At 38.1% G+C, this 19,073-nt stretch overlaps 1 protein-coding gene across 6 annotated transcripts in view; it reads left to right on the top strand.

Annotated features, from left to right (window-relative positions):
- spire1a (spire-type actin nucleation factor 1a) overlaps positions 1-19,073 on the top strand; it is a 55,802-nt gene that overhangs the window by 9,502 nt on the left and 27,227 nt on the right. For all 6 annotated transcript variants that reach the window (XM_041809305.1, XM_041809303.1, XM_041809301.1 and 3 more), the window contains exon 3: positions 17,444-17,716. In XM_041809305.1, coding sequence (XP_041665239.1) covers positions 17,444-17,716 — 273 coding nt within the window. The remainder of the gene's footprint in view (positions 1-17,443; positions 17,717-19,073) is intronic.

Raw genomic sequence — 19,073 nt, 5'->3', positions numbered from 1 at the left:
CTTCAGCAGCCTCCCATCCTTGACTCTGTGGGTGAGAGTTCACAACACAAGAAGGCCGTGTTATAATATATATATCAGCATATATATCTGTTAGCTTTTTCTTCAGAAACAGTTAGAAATCTGTATTGTCATGTAATGTTAGAACGGAATGTGTCACTGCTCAGTAAGTCTGGGTGTTTCCCACTACCTAATATTATTATTATGATACAGAGGCTAGGGTTGGATATGGCTTTGTTGTATTTAATATGCCGGGGCTAAATTGATACTTTTACAATGATACCAGTACCTACACTTGAACTTAATTGATACTTTTGGAGGAAAAAAAAGACAATGGTCAACATTAAACAATACTTTAATTATTTCAGACGTCTTGACAACATTTTTGAATGACTTATTTTTTACTGACTTAAAATGTGCAACTTTAACTTAACATTTGTTACTACTAATTTTTCACTCCTCTTTTATTTGTCAGTTATTTTTCAAAGTAAATGTTATTCATAAAGTTATATTTTGTAATCATACATAATAATTCATTGTCTTTGTGCACACAAACTTAGGCCCCATCCACACCGAGATGAAAACGATATATTGCCGTTTCGTTTTAAATTTTTTCCATAAAGATGGGATAGTTTCAGGAAATATTTGTGTAAGCACAAAACCACTGAAAACGACTGAAAACGCTGTAGTGCATATGCCAAGCCTGTATGTGGCACTGTAACGCTGCCTCGGAAATGTACCAAAAGAGAGATGAAGATTACAGAAAACTGACTCAAAGTTGCCCTTCAGGATGTTCTCCGCGTTGGATTTAAGAACATATGGTGCATGCGTTTTGCGGTGGTGGTAAAGGTAAAGTAGGACCTGTGCAGGTGTTTTAAGAGAGCTACACTATGTGTGACGTAATCGTTTCAAGAAGGATGTGGTTGGCCGTCCACACAGAGACGAAACAGTAGTCGTTTATGGATTTGTGCATTCTGGGACCCGTTTTCAAAAAGCATCATTTATAGTCACTCAAAACGCCGTTTTCATGTGGATGAAATGCCAATACGACAACAAACTTTTGCATATTCTCCTGAATTTTTCTCCATGTGGACGGGGCCTTAATCTTCCCCTCTGCTTGAATCAGGCCCCCCCCCCAACCCAAAATTCTAGATTCACCCCTGCTCTGACACTAATGAACACAATGCATGCGTTAGATTATCAGCCAGCTGCACGACAGAGGTCTGTTGATGGGACTGGGGGACAACAGCAACAACTGACCCAGGTAAAAGTCAGACATCTTCTCTCATTCATTGATCTGCAGATATGCTGCTACTCCAGCTTAGAGGTCTCTGTCTACTTTCAACCTTTAAAAATATTTCACATGGAGACTGATAAATCCAAGAAACAAACAGAAAGGACAGGAGGTGGACCTAAAAGTTTGGGCACGGTCTTCCATCCATCCATTTTCTATACCCCTTATTCCATTCCGGGTTGGGGGTGGGCTGGAGCCTATCCCAGCTGTCATTGGGCGAGAGGCGGGGTACACCCTGGACTGGTTGCCAGTCAATCGCAGGGCTGACATATAGAGACAGACAACACATAGAGACAGACACGCTCACATTCACACCTACGGCCAATTTAGAGTGATCAATTAACCTAATGAGCATGTTTTTGGTGGTGGGAGGAAGCCGGAGTACCCGGAGAGAACCCACGCGTGCACGGGGAGAACATGCAAACTCCGAACAGAAAGGCCCTGTTCGGGAAGCGAACCAGCAACCTTCTTGCTGTGAGGCAACGGCGCTAACCACTGCGCTGCCGGGGCACGGTCTTATTGTTTATAAACAATATTTTCTGTTCAGACAAGCTTGCCAGTAGACCGCGCAGTGCGCCGCTCTCCACTCCATTAAATTGTACACAATTAACAGTAGCAGTCCTTGATTTCAGAGAATAACATCAAAGACATGTTTTTGATGATTCTACAACTTAAAACACTTAGAGTCACATACTAGTGGTCCACTTTTATTTGCAAGAATGCCTTTTTGCTTTAAATCTGCATGAAACTAAAGCACTGCTGTTTATAGTTTGACTCACTCATTGTGCAGCTTTCTGAAGCCATTGTTATCAGCTTCGTTAAAGCCTAAAAGTGCTACTTGGGATCTTCTCATAGGTTTAGGAGTAGAGGGAAGTTTAGACTATACAGAATCATTCAATGCTGGTTGGGACTATCACTGGCCTGGTGTAGTGAGCCAAGCTGTTGGTGTAGTAAGGTGAGGAGTGTGATGATATATTGCATTACTGCTCAGTGGGAACCAAGTAAAACAAGAGTCATTGTCATAAATGAGCTCCAGAAAAAAAAAAAAAAATGACAGATTCCAAGCACCCTGTCCTTACATAGTGAGGCTTTCACTGCAGGACTGTGGGCTGCAGGACACAAAGTAATAAGTTCTTGAATGTCAGATGGAGCAATAAAGTCTGACGCTATGATGAGGATTTTTGCCTTTATATTACTGCAACATACAGTTTAGATTTTCACAGATTCATTAAAAGAGCAGAGACGAGCATCTTCATGAACAGAAAAGTGTAATGATTGTTTTTGTGATGTTCTAGTAGATCACACTGGAGGCGATCTGGTCACAGGATACGAATGTCGTCAACCCCACCTTCTTACTCTTGGGGAATTTTCCTGAATACATCCTGCTGTACTCTCCCATCAACTCGTGCAGAAAATTTACAGGCATCTAGCAGAAAGAAAATGCCATTTGTGTTCACACATGCAGCAAAATTTCTAACGGTTTCCAGGAGTTCTGTGCACGTGTGAAAAAACTAAAGGTGTACTCTTTGGAAATCTCCCTCTGTACTTTTTGATTTCCACTCACAAAAATACACATAACTAAAGGAACAGTACTGCAGAATTCAGCAAAATGCATTAATTCAGAGCAGTTTTACAAATTAACATGCATGACAGCCTTCTAGTTGTTGGAGTTGTTCAGAGATTGAGCCCTGACCCGTGATGCTCTTCCCAGTTTTCTGTTATTGTGTCCCTGCACTCGAAAAGGCTCTTAGAGAGAACACATCTGTTTTCTTCTTCTCTCTTTATTCATAAATCCATCGCTTCCTGCTTTCTGAAACACCCAAACATCATCATCAGAACCACGTGAGGAGGACATGTGGCATGTTTGGTCAGGAACGGTTCATTGAATAATACTGGGAGGAGAAGTCTGTCCTAAAGCTTCATTATGTGTACATACGGTAATTACACAGAGAGTGCTCTGTCAACTCTGAGCAGTCTGATGGCCTTTTATGTTTGCATTGCAGTTCATGTGACCACAGGCATGCTCAGTCTGTTTCTTGTTTCACATGGCTTAGTGGGAAAAAGAATTCGCCCACCTCAGCTGACAGAGCACGGATGAAATCCTATGATGAAATCCCATGGTTCAGCTGTGGGCTGCTTTACTCCCATTAACAAGTGTACAGGCTTTGTTGGTCATTTGGAAATACAGAACTATTGCACAATGGTTATTGAGCAGCTTAGGTTATGATCACTGATATCTACTAAAACCAGAGGACATTTTTAAATAATTTTCTTTTCTAGTGTCAGTAAATGAAAGCTGAAGTCATAATTAATTAGAAATAAACACTCTGCTTTACAGAAACATAAAACACAAAAATGTAAAATAGAAAAAGTGTTTAGGATTCTTTGATTGCCATAAAAGTAGAGGTACAGAAATAAATCGATCAATGTTAGGATGCTTCATTTCTACAATCCTGAATTGATTCAAAGTTTCCAAGAATCAATATTTTTAAATTTACTTTATTGCACTCTAGGTGTAGAAGCAGACGGTTTGAGCATCAAAAATCTGGTGCAGGTATTTTCCTCCTTGCACCGTCCCCACCTTCCCTGGGACACAAATACAGCTGGAGCTGTGTGGCTCATTAGCTACACTGTTAGCATTAGCAACACTAGCTCTGGCATCAGAAATCTTTACATTACAGTTCCTGACACACTGACAAACCGTCCACACCATTAATGGAGCCATGGGTTACTCATCCTATCCTGTTTTACCAGTGCCCACATGGACACATGCTACATGTAAGCATTTCGGGAAAATCTGCCATTATGTCAATATGGGGTTGCTTATGTTTGTTTCATGATTGGTTATTAATATTAGGGGTGCATGATATCAGATTTTTGCCAATATTTCAAATGCTGATATTTACAAAAAAATTATAGTGGACACGGATATTAATATTGATATTTAAATGTAGTTCAGACCTGAGGCTTAAGTCCCTAAGACCCAATTTAAAGTTTGAGGATGACCAAGTTAACTAATTTCAGTCCTTTAAACAGACTTTGAAATGTAAGGAATAATGATAAATAAAGAAAAAAAGTTAAACTGACATACTGTAGGTCTGTTGGTCTATTGTAAAATTTGTTGTTCTTACAGCAAATAGTTACAGCTGATTCAGACAGGTTTTTATTGCCAAAATATCAGGAAATATGTGCAGAAATTTTCATACCTGCTGATACCAATATCATGCTGATAATAAAGTGCACACCTAATTAATATATTTATATATTAATCCCATAACAAAATGTGATTAATATTTTATTTTATTTTTTTAACACATTTTATTGAAATTTTATATGTATCACATAATACTCCTTCCCAATGACCAGACAGTATAGCAAAACAGAAATAAATAGCATGCACATCTGCAATATTTTATTTCTAATTTCCATGAAAATACATTCAAAAGTAAATCCTCCCCCCAAAAAAAGACATCAAATTCCCAACAAATACAAATACATTTCCCAAATCCCCCACACGTGCAAAAAATGTTTAAAGCATATCTCCACAAAAACGTTGAATTAAACTCCTGAATAGATACCAAAAATTTCCCTGAAAATACCTCAAAATTTCCAAGCAAGTCCCTAAAAAAATACACAAACAAATTCTCTAATGAAAATTCCTTCAAATTTTTACAGCAAATTCTCTTAACATTTTAAGTAAATTACTTCAACTTCAGTGGATATTCTGCACAATTATTTAATCAGATCAGCTTTATTGGCCAAATCTGCCTAGCAACAAGGAATCTGACTCCAGTTGGCTTTACTTTACACACAAAAGTAACAGTATTACAGAATAAAAGAATATGATTTAAATATGTTCAAGGTTGTAAGTATTATTTCTAGTATATACACGTCTATGAGCATTCATAGTGTGGTTGCAACATGTGCAAAAGATGCAAGGATGCTGACTAGACATGATCAGAGTATGAAATATGTAAGGATGTGGAAAGATTTACGTTAGGAATATAAGATAGTTTAAGTTATCTGATTAGTGCCAGTGTGCATATGAGGTGAGGCTTTTAACCAGCGAGCTTCTTACAGTATTGAAGGTACAGTAAAGTAGTTGGAGACTGTGATGGATATTTTGCATAAAGCAAGGCTAAGGTGCTTGTAAATGAAAGTTCTATTTTATGACTCTCTGACTGTCAGGTTGTCATCAGAGTAACTCTGAGACTAATGAAAACAAAAGCAGAGAACCAATAGCCACATATAATGTCTTCATATGTTCATGCAGGGTCTGAGGAGGTTAAAGTCCTGAGAGGCTCTTGAAGTGTTTCTTTTCACTGATGTCCTCTGATGTGAGCTCATATTGAAGCCTCTCCCTGTCATGTTCTGGACTTGTGTTTGTCTCAGTCTCAGTCTTGTAGGTGACTCAGCAGATTTCGCCAATATCACTCTCTGCTTGGCCCCATCTGTGTCTTTTGGAGCTCTCCACCAGCTTTCACTGTGTCGACCTACTTTTCCTCACTTAAACCTTTCAGTCTGTCAGTCATCAACAAAAGGGAAAAGGTACCAAACAAGGTGGCTCTTTGTAATCTTCCATTGCGGCTGGTCATGAGTTAGTGTTTCTCTCTGGTAGTGCCGTGTTCGCCCACGTCATGGCTGGCTCTAAACATGTAGGAATCTGAATGAGAGGTACACCTTCTGTTCCGCCTTCAAGCTTAACCCAGTTTATCCTGAGTTAAAGATTTAGGTTAGATTAGAAGTAGTATCCGATTAGACGTTGTTTAGTTTCCCAGGTCTGCTCAGGTGCCTTTAAGCCAGATTTTGGACCAAAACATTTGGCCAGCTGGCTTCATGTACGAGGTAAACCTTGGTTTTTTTTGACAGGAATCATCATGGTTGGATTTCAGTTGTCTTTTAGTGTGTTCTCTCTCATCCTCCGGCTGATATGGAGCTGGTGCTCCTCTTTAATTTAAATGTTAATGTAAAGGTTAAGAGCATATCTTTGTTTCCATTTCCTCTACCAGATGGTTCAAGGTTGGACGGGTTTTCCTCAGTTAACATAGTTGTGCATATTTTTGCATGTAAACGGTGTGCAGCTGGTTGAACAGGGGCTGCATGTGTCTGCATGTGAGACTGTTCAGTCAACCATCCCCCCCTTTATACCAGTCACTGCAGGCGATGAGCTCCGTCTCTACAAAGACGGTTTCTTGTACTTGTCAGCTGTTACGTCAGAACGCACATTTAAAGAGAAAGAGGCTCATTTTTATATAATTCTGATGATGGCTGTAGGTATTTTTGAAAGTATTTTTAATTTGTGTTATCTAGTGAAGGTATTTTTGCATTGGATAACATTTTTAGGCTTAGAGACTGGCGTGATTGTGTGTTTATGAGGTTTTAACAGACCTCTGGAGTAATTGACTGGCTAACAATTTGTCCCCTTCATCCGTGTACCACTGACCCCATCGTTCAGCTGCTTTTATCCTAAGCGATCAATAGATATCTGTGACATAAACAGCTTCACTAAAAGCACCAGTGCTTCTTGTATTACAGCTCTGGAGGTCACATATCTGCTTATCCCATTGAACACAAAGCCACAGAGTGCAGTCTATTGAGCAGTTTGAGCTATTTGAATCAGAGTACTCATTTATATCTATGTTACTGTTTTTTCTGTTCCAGTCAGGCCTGAGAGATGTATTGAGTTTTGGTCTTTTAAATCCTGAAAACTGATTTTATTATCATGTTACCCAGTGATATGGAGGACTGCTCAGTTTTGAATAAAATGTTGTGCTGCTGTTTGACATTTCCAGCTTCTCTGCTCTTGTCACCTTGGCAGTCAGACATGGAGACAGATAATGTCAGTGATAGCTGTCTGATCCAGAGTGACACTTTCTCCATTCTCAGCGTTTTCCTCTCAGATGAACGCAGACTCGACAGCATTTGACCAGAAGACAAAAATGTGCATCATCAGACTCTGTCCCGCCATGAACTACGTTAGCGATGCTGCAGGATGGAGGAGGCTGAGCATCCGCTGCTCCAGTCTGCAGATTTTGAGCTCTAGCGGTTATGCAACAGCCTGTGTTGTGATGGCTCTGCTCTTACTGCTGCAGAAAATGCTTAGGGCTGCTTGGCTGTCTGCTTTGTGGGCCGCAGTGGCAACAGTGTAATCGTGTTAAGCCAAAAACTCTGTCAGGGCAGATGCTGCAGTCAGCAAGCACACATCTGCTTTCAAATAAACAGTTTTGTTGCTTTCATACTCGGCATGTTTAAAATCAGAACTAGAAGTTTTCTCTTTTAATAGGGACATTATGATCGCAGAGACACTTTAGTGCAGCTTCTCTGCTCAAGCTTAAACTTTAATCCTAAAACCCCAGTGATAATGCAGATCAAAATGTCAGAGATCATCAGTTTTATATTAGATACCAGCCTTACTGTAGAGGCCAAAAAAAAAAACAAAAGAGGTTATTGATGTATACAATATGGGATAGCCCTAATTGTAATATAGAATTATTTATTGCTTATGCTTATTAAAAAGAAATCACAAGATCCAGAACTTAGAAAAATACCTAAAGTGTTAAATTACAACACAAAAAAAAATCCAAACAATTATTTCCCCAAATCGTTCAGCACTACTTCACACAACCAAGTCAGACTGTTTCCCATCTCCAGTGTTCTGTTATTGGTTCTCCTAAACACAAACGGCTCATTCTTCACCCGTCTGCGTGATATTTGAGTCACTGATGCTTTTCCCTACTGTGGTTCCTCCTCTGTTTCTTCTCACAGAGCAAGATAAGGTCTTTTTCTTTTTATGAGAACTTCGCCAAAGTCGTTCCCACACGAATGAAACCTTTTCATATATAAAAAAGAAACAATTTGCAGTACAACTTGCAGAATAATTAACGATCAGTAATATTTTTGCTACATCTAACCTTTAAGATTTTCCAAAAGGTCAGTTTTTGCTTTGGGAACAAGAGGGGGTTGACCGATGTTGATTTTTCAGGGCTGATACCAATACAACTTATTAGTAGTTCACAAGACTGATTAGAGCTGGGCAATTAATCGAAAAATAAAAGAAACTGACATTTAGAGCCTATAACCAACAAAAACCTGCCATGTCAATTATTTCAATTATTTTCCCTTGTAATATCTCTCTCTGCTAATACACCACCCCCTTAAAAACAAACTACTAGCTGTATAGTCACATTATAGACAGCCAGGTAGTTTCATTTCAACTGTGTATTTTGATTTCAGTTGTCTCAATAAATAACCAATAATTGTTCATCTCTGCATGTTCCTCTCAGTTATTAATTTTAACATTATACAGATATTTACAGACCAAACAGAGTCAGGGTTGGGGGTGGAACAATTGTTCATTAATCGTAATTGAGGTAAAAAGCCCAATTAATCATGATTTTGATTTTTGCCATAATCGACCAGCCCTAAGACTGATAACTGATATTTAGCATTGACATGTGTCAGTGGTAGGCTGACATTTAGCCCAGCCTTTCTATGGTGCCTTCTGGCTCTGTCAGGGGGCCTTCAGAATATATCATTTCAACCAAGAATTACCTTGAATATACAGATCCTTAGTTATCTTTATGTAACATGGAATGTCAAACTCCTGTCTGCACACCAAATTTACCTTTTGGGGTACTATTTAAGAACCTTGGACTTTGAATATTCTCAGTTGCCTTTTCGCTGGGCTAACAATGAATAGGCTAACCACAGAATGAATAATGCAGGGTTTTTCAGTTTGGCAGGTGTTGGTGAGAAATGCATCAAAGTTTGTTTTTGAAGTCTACATGACTTCCCAATAGAGACTTGATGTTGAATCACGTCATAGTGTATTTTTAAGGATTACACAACTTAATACTGAAATGCATCAAGATAGGCTATGTACCAAAGTGTGTTTTTTTTTGAGGACCATTATGTGAAACGAAAGGCATATAATTTTTCAAAGAGATTGCTTTGGAGATGCACTGATTACAGACAGACGTATTTGGCCGTCTGACCATTATACTAATGAGGACTGTAATGACATTGTATTCAAATCCATGCACTTTAATATTGAGTTGAGTTCCCCTCATTCTGTGATATTACATGGTCTTTCATTCAGGCTGAGTTGCTTTTGTTCCTAAACTCTTCCACTTTCTAATAATATCACTTACGGTTGACTGTGGATTATCCAGCAGGGATGAAATTTCACCAACAGATCCAGAGAGGAAGACAAACCTCACAGTGAAGCCAAAGTAGTGAATGTTTTAATCAGCGATTTGATATCTGTGGTTGGTAAATAAAATGCTTATAGATTATTGGCTCTGTGTTTAATAGTATCAGCCTTGATAATCAGTGGAGTCTATAATCAGTCCTCTGGTTTATAGCGTAAACTGTAAGAAAAATAACTACATCTGATCAAATAAAAGAACTTCTTCGCTGATTTCTTCCCATACTCTTATTTAGTTTTTTACCCATCATTAATTCCTGTTGTCATTTCTTCGTCATATTTTTATGAGTTCTGCTTTTGAGAATTTTATAGTTCTGGCTATGACGTTTTTAGATGCGAACTTTGGGTTCCTTCAGGAAATGAAGGTTGAAAAAATCCATTTGTATTCGTCGCTGATTCTCAGGAAGATTCCTCTGATAGAGGCTCTAACAGGAAGAGGTTATTCAGAATAAAACAGCCGATTGTTGTGGAGACACCAGCCTGGAGCAGTGATTTCACACAAGAGTTCATTATGATGTGTTTTGGAGCATAAGAGTTAGTTTTCAGAGAGGGTGGAGTAAATTTTCAAGTATTTTCACTTCTCTGGTATTTGTGTATGAAGCAAACATAAAGTTATAATCCTGTTATATTCCTCTTTAAAACCCAGGTGACTCATCTCTTGCTGTATTTCCTAAGAAGCATCTAAAAATGTTCCCTGCCCCACCTGCTGCAGCGATGGCTGAACATATGCGTGTTTCATCCACCATGGCAGACTTCCACCTCGCCCAGGGTGGAGCCTGGTTTCAATTAGTGGTTAGCTACTGAACATTTGAGTCTGAAACCCAGCGGTGGATTTTCTGGCTGTCTTTCCCAACTTTTTATCTGCATGCTTGTTCCCCCTCCTTCTTCCTCCGGTCCCCTGCTGTGCCTCTTTTCCTCATTCCTCTGAGTCACAAGTCTGCAGATGATACTGGAATGTGTAATCAGAAAACTAAGCTGTCCTTTTCCTCCTTCCTTCATTTTAATCAATCTTCATATCAGATGATTAAGAAGCCTTTTCTTTTTAATGCGCAAAAACACATACTTGAATTTGTTGCACTCTTTGATAGAAAGAACTGAAGTGCTGGAGCCAACTCATGCAAACTTTTTTCTTTTCATGTTTATATCTCCTCAATACACTTGTCTTATGAAATAGACGTCATTTTCTTTAAGTAGTCAAATTCCTGGACCCATCTGTGTTTCCCCTCTTGATCCACTGACTCCAGTCTCAGTCCACCCCTTGTGAAGCTCCCCCAAGTTCTTGAATCTGCTTTGTTTGTCAACCCTCTGTGTCTCACCCATCCTTGTGGAGGGTGTTAATGATTGTCATCTGGACATTGTCAAGTCAACAGTCTTCCTCATGATTGTGGTTGTGTGGACTGAACCAGAGTGAGAGGATGAAGGCTTAGGAAACCTTTGAGAATTGGACCACAATATTCTAAAAGTGCAGTTTAGATTTCTGTGAGCTTTAAGCCGTAATCACCAGGATTAAAACAAAAAAGTCTTGAAATATTTCACTTTATATGAGATGAATGTAGATTTTATGAAAGTTTAACTTTCTGAAGTAAATCACAAGAAAGAAAATGAACTCTTACATGATGTTCTAATTTAACACCTTAATGAACCTGAATAAATCTCACATCCTGTAACAGACAGAGCTGAACTGAAGTGAAGTGGCTATCTCATACTTTCTTCTTTTTAATTTTGTGGGAACCTGACTAAGTAATTGGCAAGCAAGTCTGAGCTGTCATCATTTCCCCTCCAGTGCACCCAAACCTTGGATAACTTAACCAGATTATTTCCCTCAGAGCTTTAATCAGTGATGCATTGAGCCGTCTCTTCTACAAACTGCTGTTAATGATTGCAAAGCAGTTTGGGTTGGAAGGGAAATCTTCACGGTTAAAAAAAAAATGTTGCTCAGTTAGAAATCTGGTTTATTCTGAGTGCTGCTATTAGGCATGGATACTGTTGAATTAGGTTCAATACTTCAATGTAAAGCTCTGCTGCTATGAATGAACCCCCCTGTGCTGTTAGTCACTCCAGCAGTCCCCAGCGTCACCGCCCACTACAGCGTGTTGTCCTACAGATGGATTATGAGGTTACATAATAAGACACTGAGGAATAGAGTATTTATTTTAGCCAGGGTACAGGATTATCAGCCGCACACAGAGATAGTGGATAAATGATAACATCACAAGGCGCCAGACCTGATCTTTCTCCTGGAAAAAGTGTGAGTTGAGTTGATGTGAGAGTTCAGTTTGTTTGGTTCTCCCAGACTCACTTTACCCACAAGGCTGTTGTGCACCATTCGGTGAAGCTTCTTTTAAAGATAAACCACAAAAACAATCTTTAAAGAATCTTGGAGAGTTTAACCAAACGTGAGGGTGGTGTAGAAACTCTGCATGACATAACAGGCATGTAATGATTTTCTCCTGGACGGGTGAACACGCTCCGTTCACACCCATCCTCTGTTCTGGTAGGTGCTAACCTCACCCAGGTTTGGCAGCCATGCCCAGAAACACCAGTTTCACCTGCATCAACCTGCTGTTTTTGTTCAGACACCTCCCTTTCTAAACAATGACACTCCAGAACTTAAAGTACAGACAGCTGATTAGTTCAGAGCTGTATTAAGACTGTGTATAATAGCTTTGAGTGTTTGTTGTTACCACGGGTATGCTGGACAGCATTGTCTTTATAGGTGGTAGAAAATAATGTGTGCAGATCATAACAAGTTGTTTTAATCATTAGCAGAGTTCATCTTGAATGGATACCAGAGCTTGAAATGGAATATTTTGAAGTTGTGGTATAAAGCCAGTGCAGATTGCATGTTGTAGCACAATCTTTATTGTCTTATGTAGGGATGCAAGATGTTCTAATTTTGCTAATTTGTGATATTTACAAACAAATTTCTGACAAAACCCATTTTGATACTGACATTTTTTGTGTTTTTTTTTTAAAGATTATTGTTTTGCCTTTTTTGAAAGGACAGTGAAAGAAAGACAGCAGTAAAGAGAGAGTAGGGGAAGACATTCACCAAACATACACCAAGAATGGGAATCCATCCCACGACCAGTGCATTAAGGACTCCAGCCTCTGCTCTGCCCACTGAGCTGCACAGGCACCCATTGGTACTGATATTTAAATGTAGTTCAGACCTAAAATTTCAGTCCTTAAAACAAACAATTTAAAGTTTAAGGTGGGGCTGGACAATCAATCGAAGTATGTCTTACTGCAATCTTCAAATCACAGAAGGTGCAATATTTCCTTGACAAAAAATTATGTTAAATACATTTTTTTTAGGCAGAGATGTTTTGCTCTACACCAGTGGTTCAACTACTTAAATGTATTTTAATGAAAATGTTACAGTTTGGACCATACATGGAACAAAAGAGATGGAATAAAAGAAATATGTTTTAAAAAGCACATCATTACAGAATGACATGCATTATGTATTTTATTTTCTCCTTTATTCCCAAAGACAGCTTGAAAAAAGTAGTAATTTCTCAAAGAATTTCCTAAGTATCTGAGAAAAACCAACTTCGTTATCCAGGAAAAGGACATTCATGACATTTAAAATCTTGAGAAATAGACTTAAATTGACTTTCCATCAGAAGAAATCCTAAGAAAATATGTAGATGTTCGGTGTTCTTTACGGCCATACATCATAAACTTTTTGCGGCAAAATTTTTTTCCTGACATTCATACAAGACCCACTGGAAACCGCTTTGCCACCCACTTTTGTATCCCAACCAGCCCTTTGAGAACCACTGCTCTACACATCATGCAAACATTTCTTTGTTGGTCTTATTAAAAATGAGAATGACATCTGATCATCACTCCCTTAAATAAAACAATTTGCAAATTTGCCAAGAGTCAAAACCCTAATTGAAGTAGCTATTTTTTATTATTTAGCCTTAGTTTAATCCACCAATATTGTGTTCATTATGATATAACCATTGTTTGTTTGTTGAGAAATACATAAGAAGAGGAACTTAAAAAAATAATCAATCACACTGTTGAGCTCTACTCTGAGGATGAACAAATTAACAATTTTTGTTGGCCTCGTCTGAAACTCCAGTATTGGTTTTAAATGTTGGCAGATTGGACATTTCTGCCAATACAATATTTCACTGTTTAAGCAAACATCTGTGGATACTGATATCATAATAATTATATTGTGTGTCCCTAGTAGTAGCCAGGGTAGCTGCAGCGGTTTCAAAAGTATTAAAAGTTGATATTTCAATTAAACAAAAAGTAAAGCTTTTAAAAAGTTTTAAAAGGTTTTTAAAGTTTTAAATGCAAAACTACAAGGTTTCAAATTTTGAAGCTGCTTTCCAGTTTTTATATTTGTCAAAAGAGGTTACAGACTCTTTTTTTCTGCTTTTTTTGACATTTATTTTGAAGCACATTTTGATGGAACTCCATCAGAGCCAACATCAGTCTGTATGCTTACTTATATCCTGGTCTGTTGAGCTATCAGTACATCCTTATAGCTCTGCTGTGTCCCTGCCAGGTTAATTATATGATCAAGTGACATATGCATGTAGCTAAATGAAGGTAAACGTACGTTTTTTAAGAAGTGGTTGGAGGTGAAGGTGTTGGAGCTGAGGCTGGGGCCGACCTTTTAAACATTTAACAGGATTTTGCAAATAAAAAGCAGCTTTGCAGTGAAGCTTTTGCAAAGTGTAATACTAGCACAGACTCTGTTAAGGTTAGCACTGCTAACATCTCAAAAAAGTTATCTTTGCATTTGGACAGAACAAACACAAACAATAAATCTTTGTATGTTATAACCAATAAAATATATAATAGATTAAACCAGGGCTGACTGAGTTTAGAAATATGAAATTGTGATTATGTTGGCTTAAATTGCAAATTCAATATGAATTTTAGATTTAGAGAAACATACAAAAATAAGGAAAGCAGGATGTTCTGTAAACTATTCAGAAATAATGTGACACTTCAATGTTTGCCTAATGTGTAAAGCATAACCTCTCTGCTGAAAAATAATTGTATTAAACTGGTATTTTTGACACATTTCAGGTTAAATATTGACAAATTGGGATAAAAATTACATTCAAATTAACTGCCCTGCCTTTTTTTGCATACTGCAGTAACAAATACTATCTGTATTTTCCTGTCTATGTTGTCACATTTTCTATCTTACAATCTGCATGAAAGATTCACATAACTGTCTCGCCAATATAACTGCTTAGTAACTGAAGATTGATGAGGTCTTTGAACATATTAAGAGGGTCTTCAGAAGTATAACCTTTAATGTCCAATTTTTGCACATACCCTGGTAACTCTGTTGTGTTTTTTAAAAACACTGGAGCCCATCCCACATCGCAAACTCAGGGAAAGTACAACCTCCATTAAATGTTATCTAATCAAAAGACAGCATGAACAGACAGCAGTCAGACATGACCATGGGGGATCGCTACATCAAACCCTGTTCAGGCTGAGCTGCAGATTTGCATCAACAGAACTCTCATGATGGGTTAAACAGATAAAAATCACACTCAAATCAACTCTATTTTACTACCCAAACACAAACACACACAGTCCAGAGTAGGGGTAGGAGTTATAGGGTAACTCAGGATATGACATGGCACAGTATGGCTTGATATGTGATCTGTAGCCCACAGTAACAACAAAACCACAACACAGCAGATCTGTCACAACTGATAAACTGGGAGGTGCTCATACAGTAGTAATAAGATGCAAATTTTTATCGGCAAATATGAAAATTCCTGCAGCTGTATGAGTGAATAAGGTTATAGAGTTTTAGGGAGGATGAACAGACCTCTCCTTTGAAATTGTATTTTAAGAACTAAATCTTTAGATCTGAACAGCATTTAAGTATCAGTATCTCCTAAATTGAATTTGCATTTATTGGGATATCAGATATTAGCAAAAATCCAATATCGTACTTCCCTAATAATAATTATTTAAAAGGTACAGTCAAGTTTAAAGAACAATTATAGTGCAGATCTGGACAGTGTATACACTCCAGATTATAGCCATGGGCTTATTTCTATCTGTTGTTCTTGGCAGATGTTGCATTAAAAACATAATTCAAGCCAGTGTTAATTTCGTTGACTATAACTATTTGTCGACAGCATTTTTTTCATGACTTAAACTAGACTAAGACTAACAAAAATAGATCTGTGATGACTAAAACTGACTAAAAGTAAGTTTAGTTTTCATCAAGACGACTAAAACTAGACTAAAATGTAATGTAGTTTTTGTTGGACGTTCAAAATCCATGATATTTCTCTACTGGTGGTAAATCTGTCAAAAAACAATGCAGCTGGAGCTATTCTGTCTCTCAACTGTAAAAAGCAGGGACTCCAGGTTTGGCAGAGCGCATAGAAAGTACTACCATGATTTGGTACCAGATTTAGGCAAGAAAATAAATACTTGGACTAAATGAATAAAATGTGACTAAAACTAAAAGATATTTCGTCTAAAGACTAAGACTAAAATTAAAATTAGCTACCCAAATGAACACTGATTCAAACATGTGCCACCAACACATGACGTATTTCATTAATACAGTTTCATTATAGTGTAAATACATCAGTGTTTCCCACACATAGATTTAACTTCAGTGGGCTTGTTGGGTATATTTAAAGCCTCCCTAAAATATTCAGACAATTTTTTTCCTCCTAAATTCGTGTTTAGTCCCCATCCGTCTGGACAACAGAGAGAGACATCCACCAGAACATCCCTCTGTTAAATGCACTGGTTGAGATGGGAGGTCTCTATTAAAAATGAAGCCTCATATTACGTTTTTTTGTTTCAGCATTTTTCTGCAGCTTCTTGCTGCTGATAAATCATCCTGTACTATAGGATCCCAGAGTAGCATATTTGATGCATCATAAATCAGTTCCAAATACAGAGGCTTTCTAAAGGGAAAATAAAACACTTTTATTATAAAATACTATTTAAGCCAGCATTGAAATTTTGCCAGTTTTGTCCTAGAATGATGAGACAAAATTCCCTGACAATAAAGTGTATTCTATTGTACTGTATCATAACTTTCTAAATTACTTGAAGCTGTTGTAACTTTCTGAAAAGGCAATGTTTTCAAAATAAATCTCTGCTTTACATTTGAAATAAAGACATTTCAATTGTTTTAGAATTATTAGGGTTCAAAGTATTATTTTATTCTGCATTAAATAAGAAATGAGTTTTCAGTCTTTTTTATGCTCAGACACCACCAACTCTTGCTTAAATTCAGATTCAATGCTTTGTGGAGCCTCTGGGAACTCTGGTTAAACTTACTTGTTCATTGTTTTATTCCCAGAGGTTATTTTAGGTCATTTATTCTATATGTTTTCTAAGCTCACACTGTACTCACTCACAGTCCTTCATATCAGAGATGTGGTTAGATTAAGAGAGGACAGGACACAGAACACCCAGCAGTAAAGAACAATTATGTCTTTTTTTTTTTTTTTGTACTTAAAATGAGCTGGAGCAAATTGTAAAAAGGCAGTCATTGTCAGCTTATTATTTAGGTGAAGCAGTGTTGAAATGATGACCCTGATTGTGGTAATAATCATGCTGTTTAGAGGAACACTGTGACCTAATTTCAGCTTTTTCTAGAAGAAGTGTCATTCTCTCTGCTCAGGTGGTTTGAGTTTGTAAAAGATGGTTGTTTATTTAAGTCACCCAGAGGTGCAGGGAAACTGGGTCTGCTCCACAAGGAGGATGTGCCATTTATTCCTGAGCAGCAGGGACAGAGAAAACAAAGAAGTGCATTCTGTGTTCTAGGAAGAACATAATACTGACACACAAAACAGCAAGTAAACACATTTAGGTTTGACAGAAGAATGTCATGTTGTATGTTGTGTTGGCCCAACACACTGCTGTTTTAGCTTGAGAGAGTTAAAGTCTCTAATGTCCTATTTGTTATCCCACAGGTAATCGATTCTCTAGGCGTCATGATCTACAAAGCTCTGGACTACGGCCTCAAGGAGAACGAGGAGCGCGAACTCAGCCCACCGCTGGAGCGCCTCATCGACTTGATGACCAACATTCAGGAAACGGAGAGTGACTCGTGTCCTGACGAGGGCTACGAAGCCACGGAGGAGGAAGACGAGTGTGAGGAGGAAGGAGAGGAGGAAGAGGAGCTTGTCTGCACAACTAGCACCTGCACCATCACAAACATCCGCTGCTATCGAGACCTCATTTTGGTAGGCTGCAGAAAATGTTCACTTTCAGTCTGCAATGACACTAAACTTGGATTAAAGTAGGGTTTCTGTCCACCAGTTTTATCCACATTTTCATTTTGGACATAAACAAACCAAATAAATTAATGAAATAAAAGCTGAAGTATGTAAAAAATGCTTGAGAGGTGGAAAAACAAGCATTTCCGAAAGGGACTGTTTATAGTGGAAACACATCAAGTGAATTAACGATGGAGTCTCTGGGTTAACACCTTTGAATAAGCAACCAGTGCTGTAACTAGAACTCTATAAGAGCACAGTAGTTTAAACAAAAAGTCTCTGTTTCCACCAATTAAGTTCCCCTTTCTGCACTGTGTTTTTCATTTTTTCCTTATTAGTGCAGCTTAATCCATTGACAGCCATTTTCAGGTTTCTCCAGAGATGTTGGGTAGGGTCTAGGTCAGGGCTCTGGCTGGGCCCCTCCAGTACATTCTTAGAGTTGTCACTAAGCCACTCCTGTGTTGTCCTGGCTGTGTTCTTAGGGTCATTGTCCTGTTGGAAGGTGAACCTTCAGCCCAGTCTGAGGTCCTGAGTGCTGTGGAACAGGTTTTCATTGAGGATATCTCTGTACTTTGTACTCTGTATCATCTCAGCTCCATCGCCTTAAATAGCAATACAGAAGCGAAGAACCTTGGTATGATCATGGGCAGTAATTTAGATTTCAAAAGCCATATTATTCATATCTGGAAATCACAGTTTACCATTTCAAAAACATAAAAAACTAAAGTAAAACTAGCAATAACTTACAGTCTCTATGTCTAGAAACTGGTTTCTATGCTCAAAACACCTGCATGCATCAGGAATCTAATGAGCATTTTCATCATCATTAAAAAGACTCCAATTAATCTAAAGGGTGCTAGTTTTGGCTTCATTCAGGGTGTCACAGTCCCAGGCTTTTAAACTTTGATATGGTAAAATCAAACCTACTAGTAGGTGGTAAACTGGTATCAGTACTGTCACTGGTAAAATTTCTGCCACAGATTGGATTTTTACACCACAGTTATCAGCCGGTTGATTACATACACGCACAAGGCAAAAATACTGTCATAGCAGAGACAAGTCAGTCAGAGTCCAGTCGAAAGCACGCTCTGCTCTAGCTTTACAAGCTGCTGGGTAAACTAACTAAACATCACCCGGTTAAACGTGTGCTCTTTCCTCTCTAAGTTTGGTGGCTATTATAACCACAACATACAGCCATTGGCTTGTCTGGGGTTGTACATAAGCAGCACAATAGCGACTCATCTTTAAACAGCTGTTTAGAGGTGTTTTAACTCTGTGGCATTAAATGAGAGCAGAGAAGCATTTGTTAACTTTTTAGCTGCTA

The sequence above is a fragment of the Cheilinus undulatus genome, linkage group 16, assembly GCF_018320785.1.
Source record: "Cheilinus undulatus linkage group 16, ASM1832078v1, whole genome shotgun sequence".
Taxonomy (NCBI): domain Eukaryota; kingdom Metazoa; phylum Chordata; class Actinopteri; order Labriformes; family Labridae; genus Cheilinus; species Cheilinus undulatus.
The sequence above is the reverse complement of the archived record's forward strand: the minus strand, read 5'-3'. Positions and strand labels throughout refer to the sequence as shown.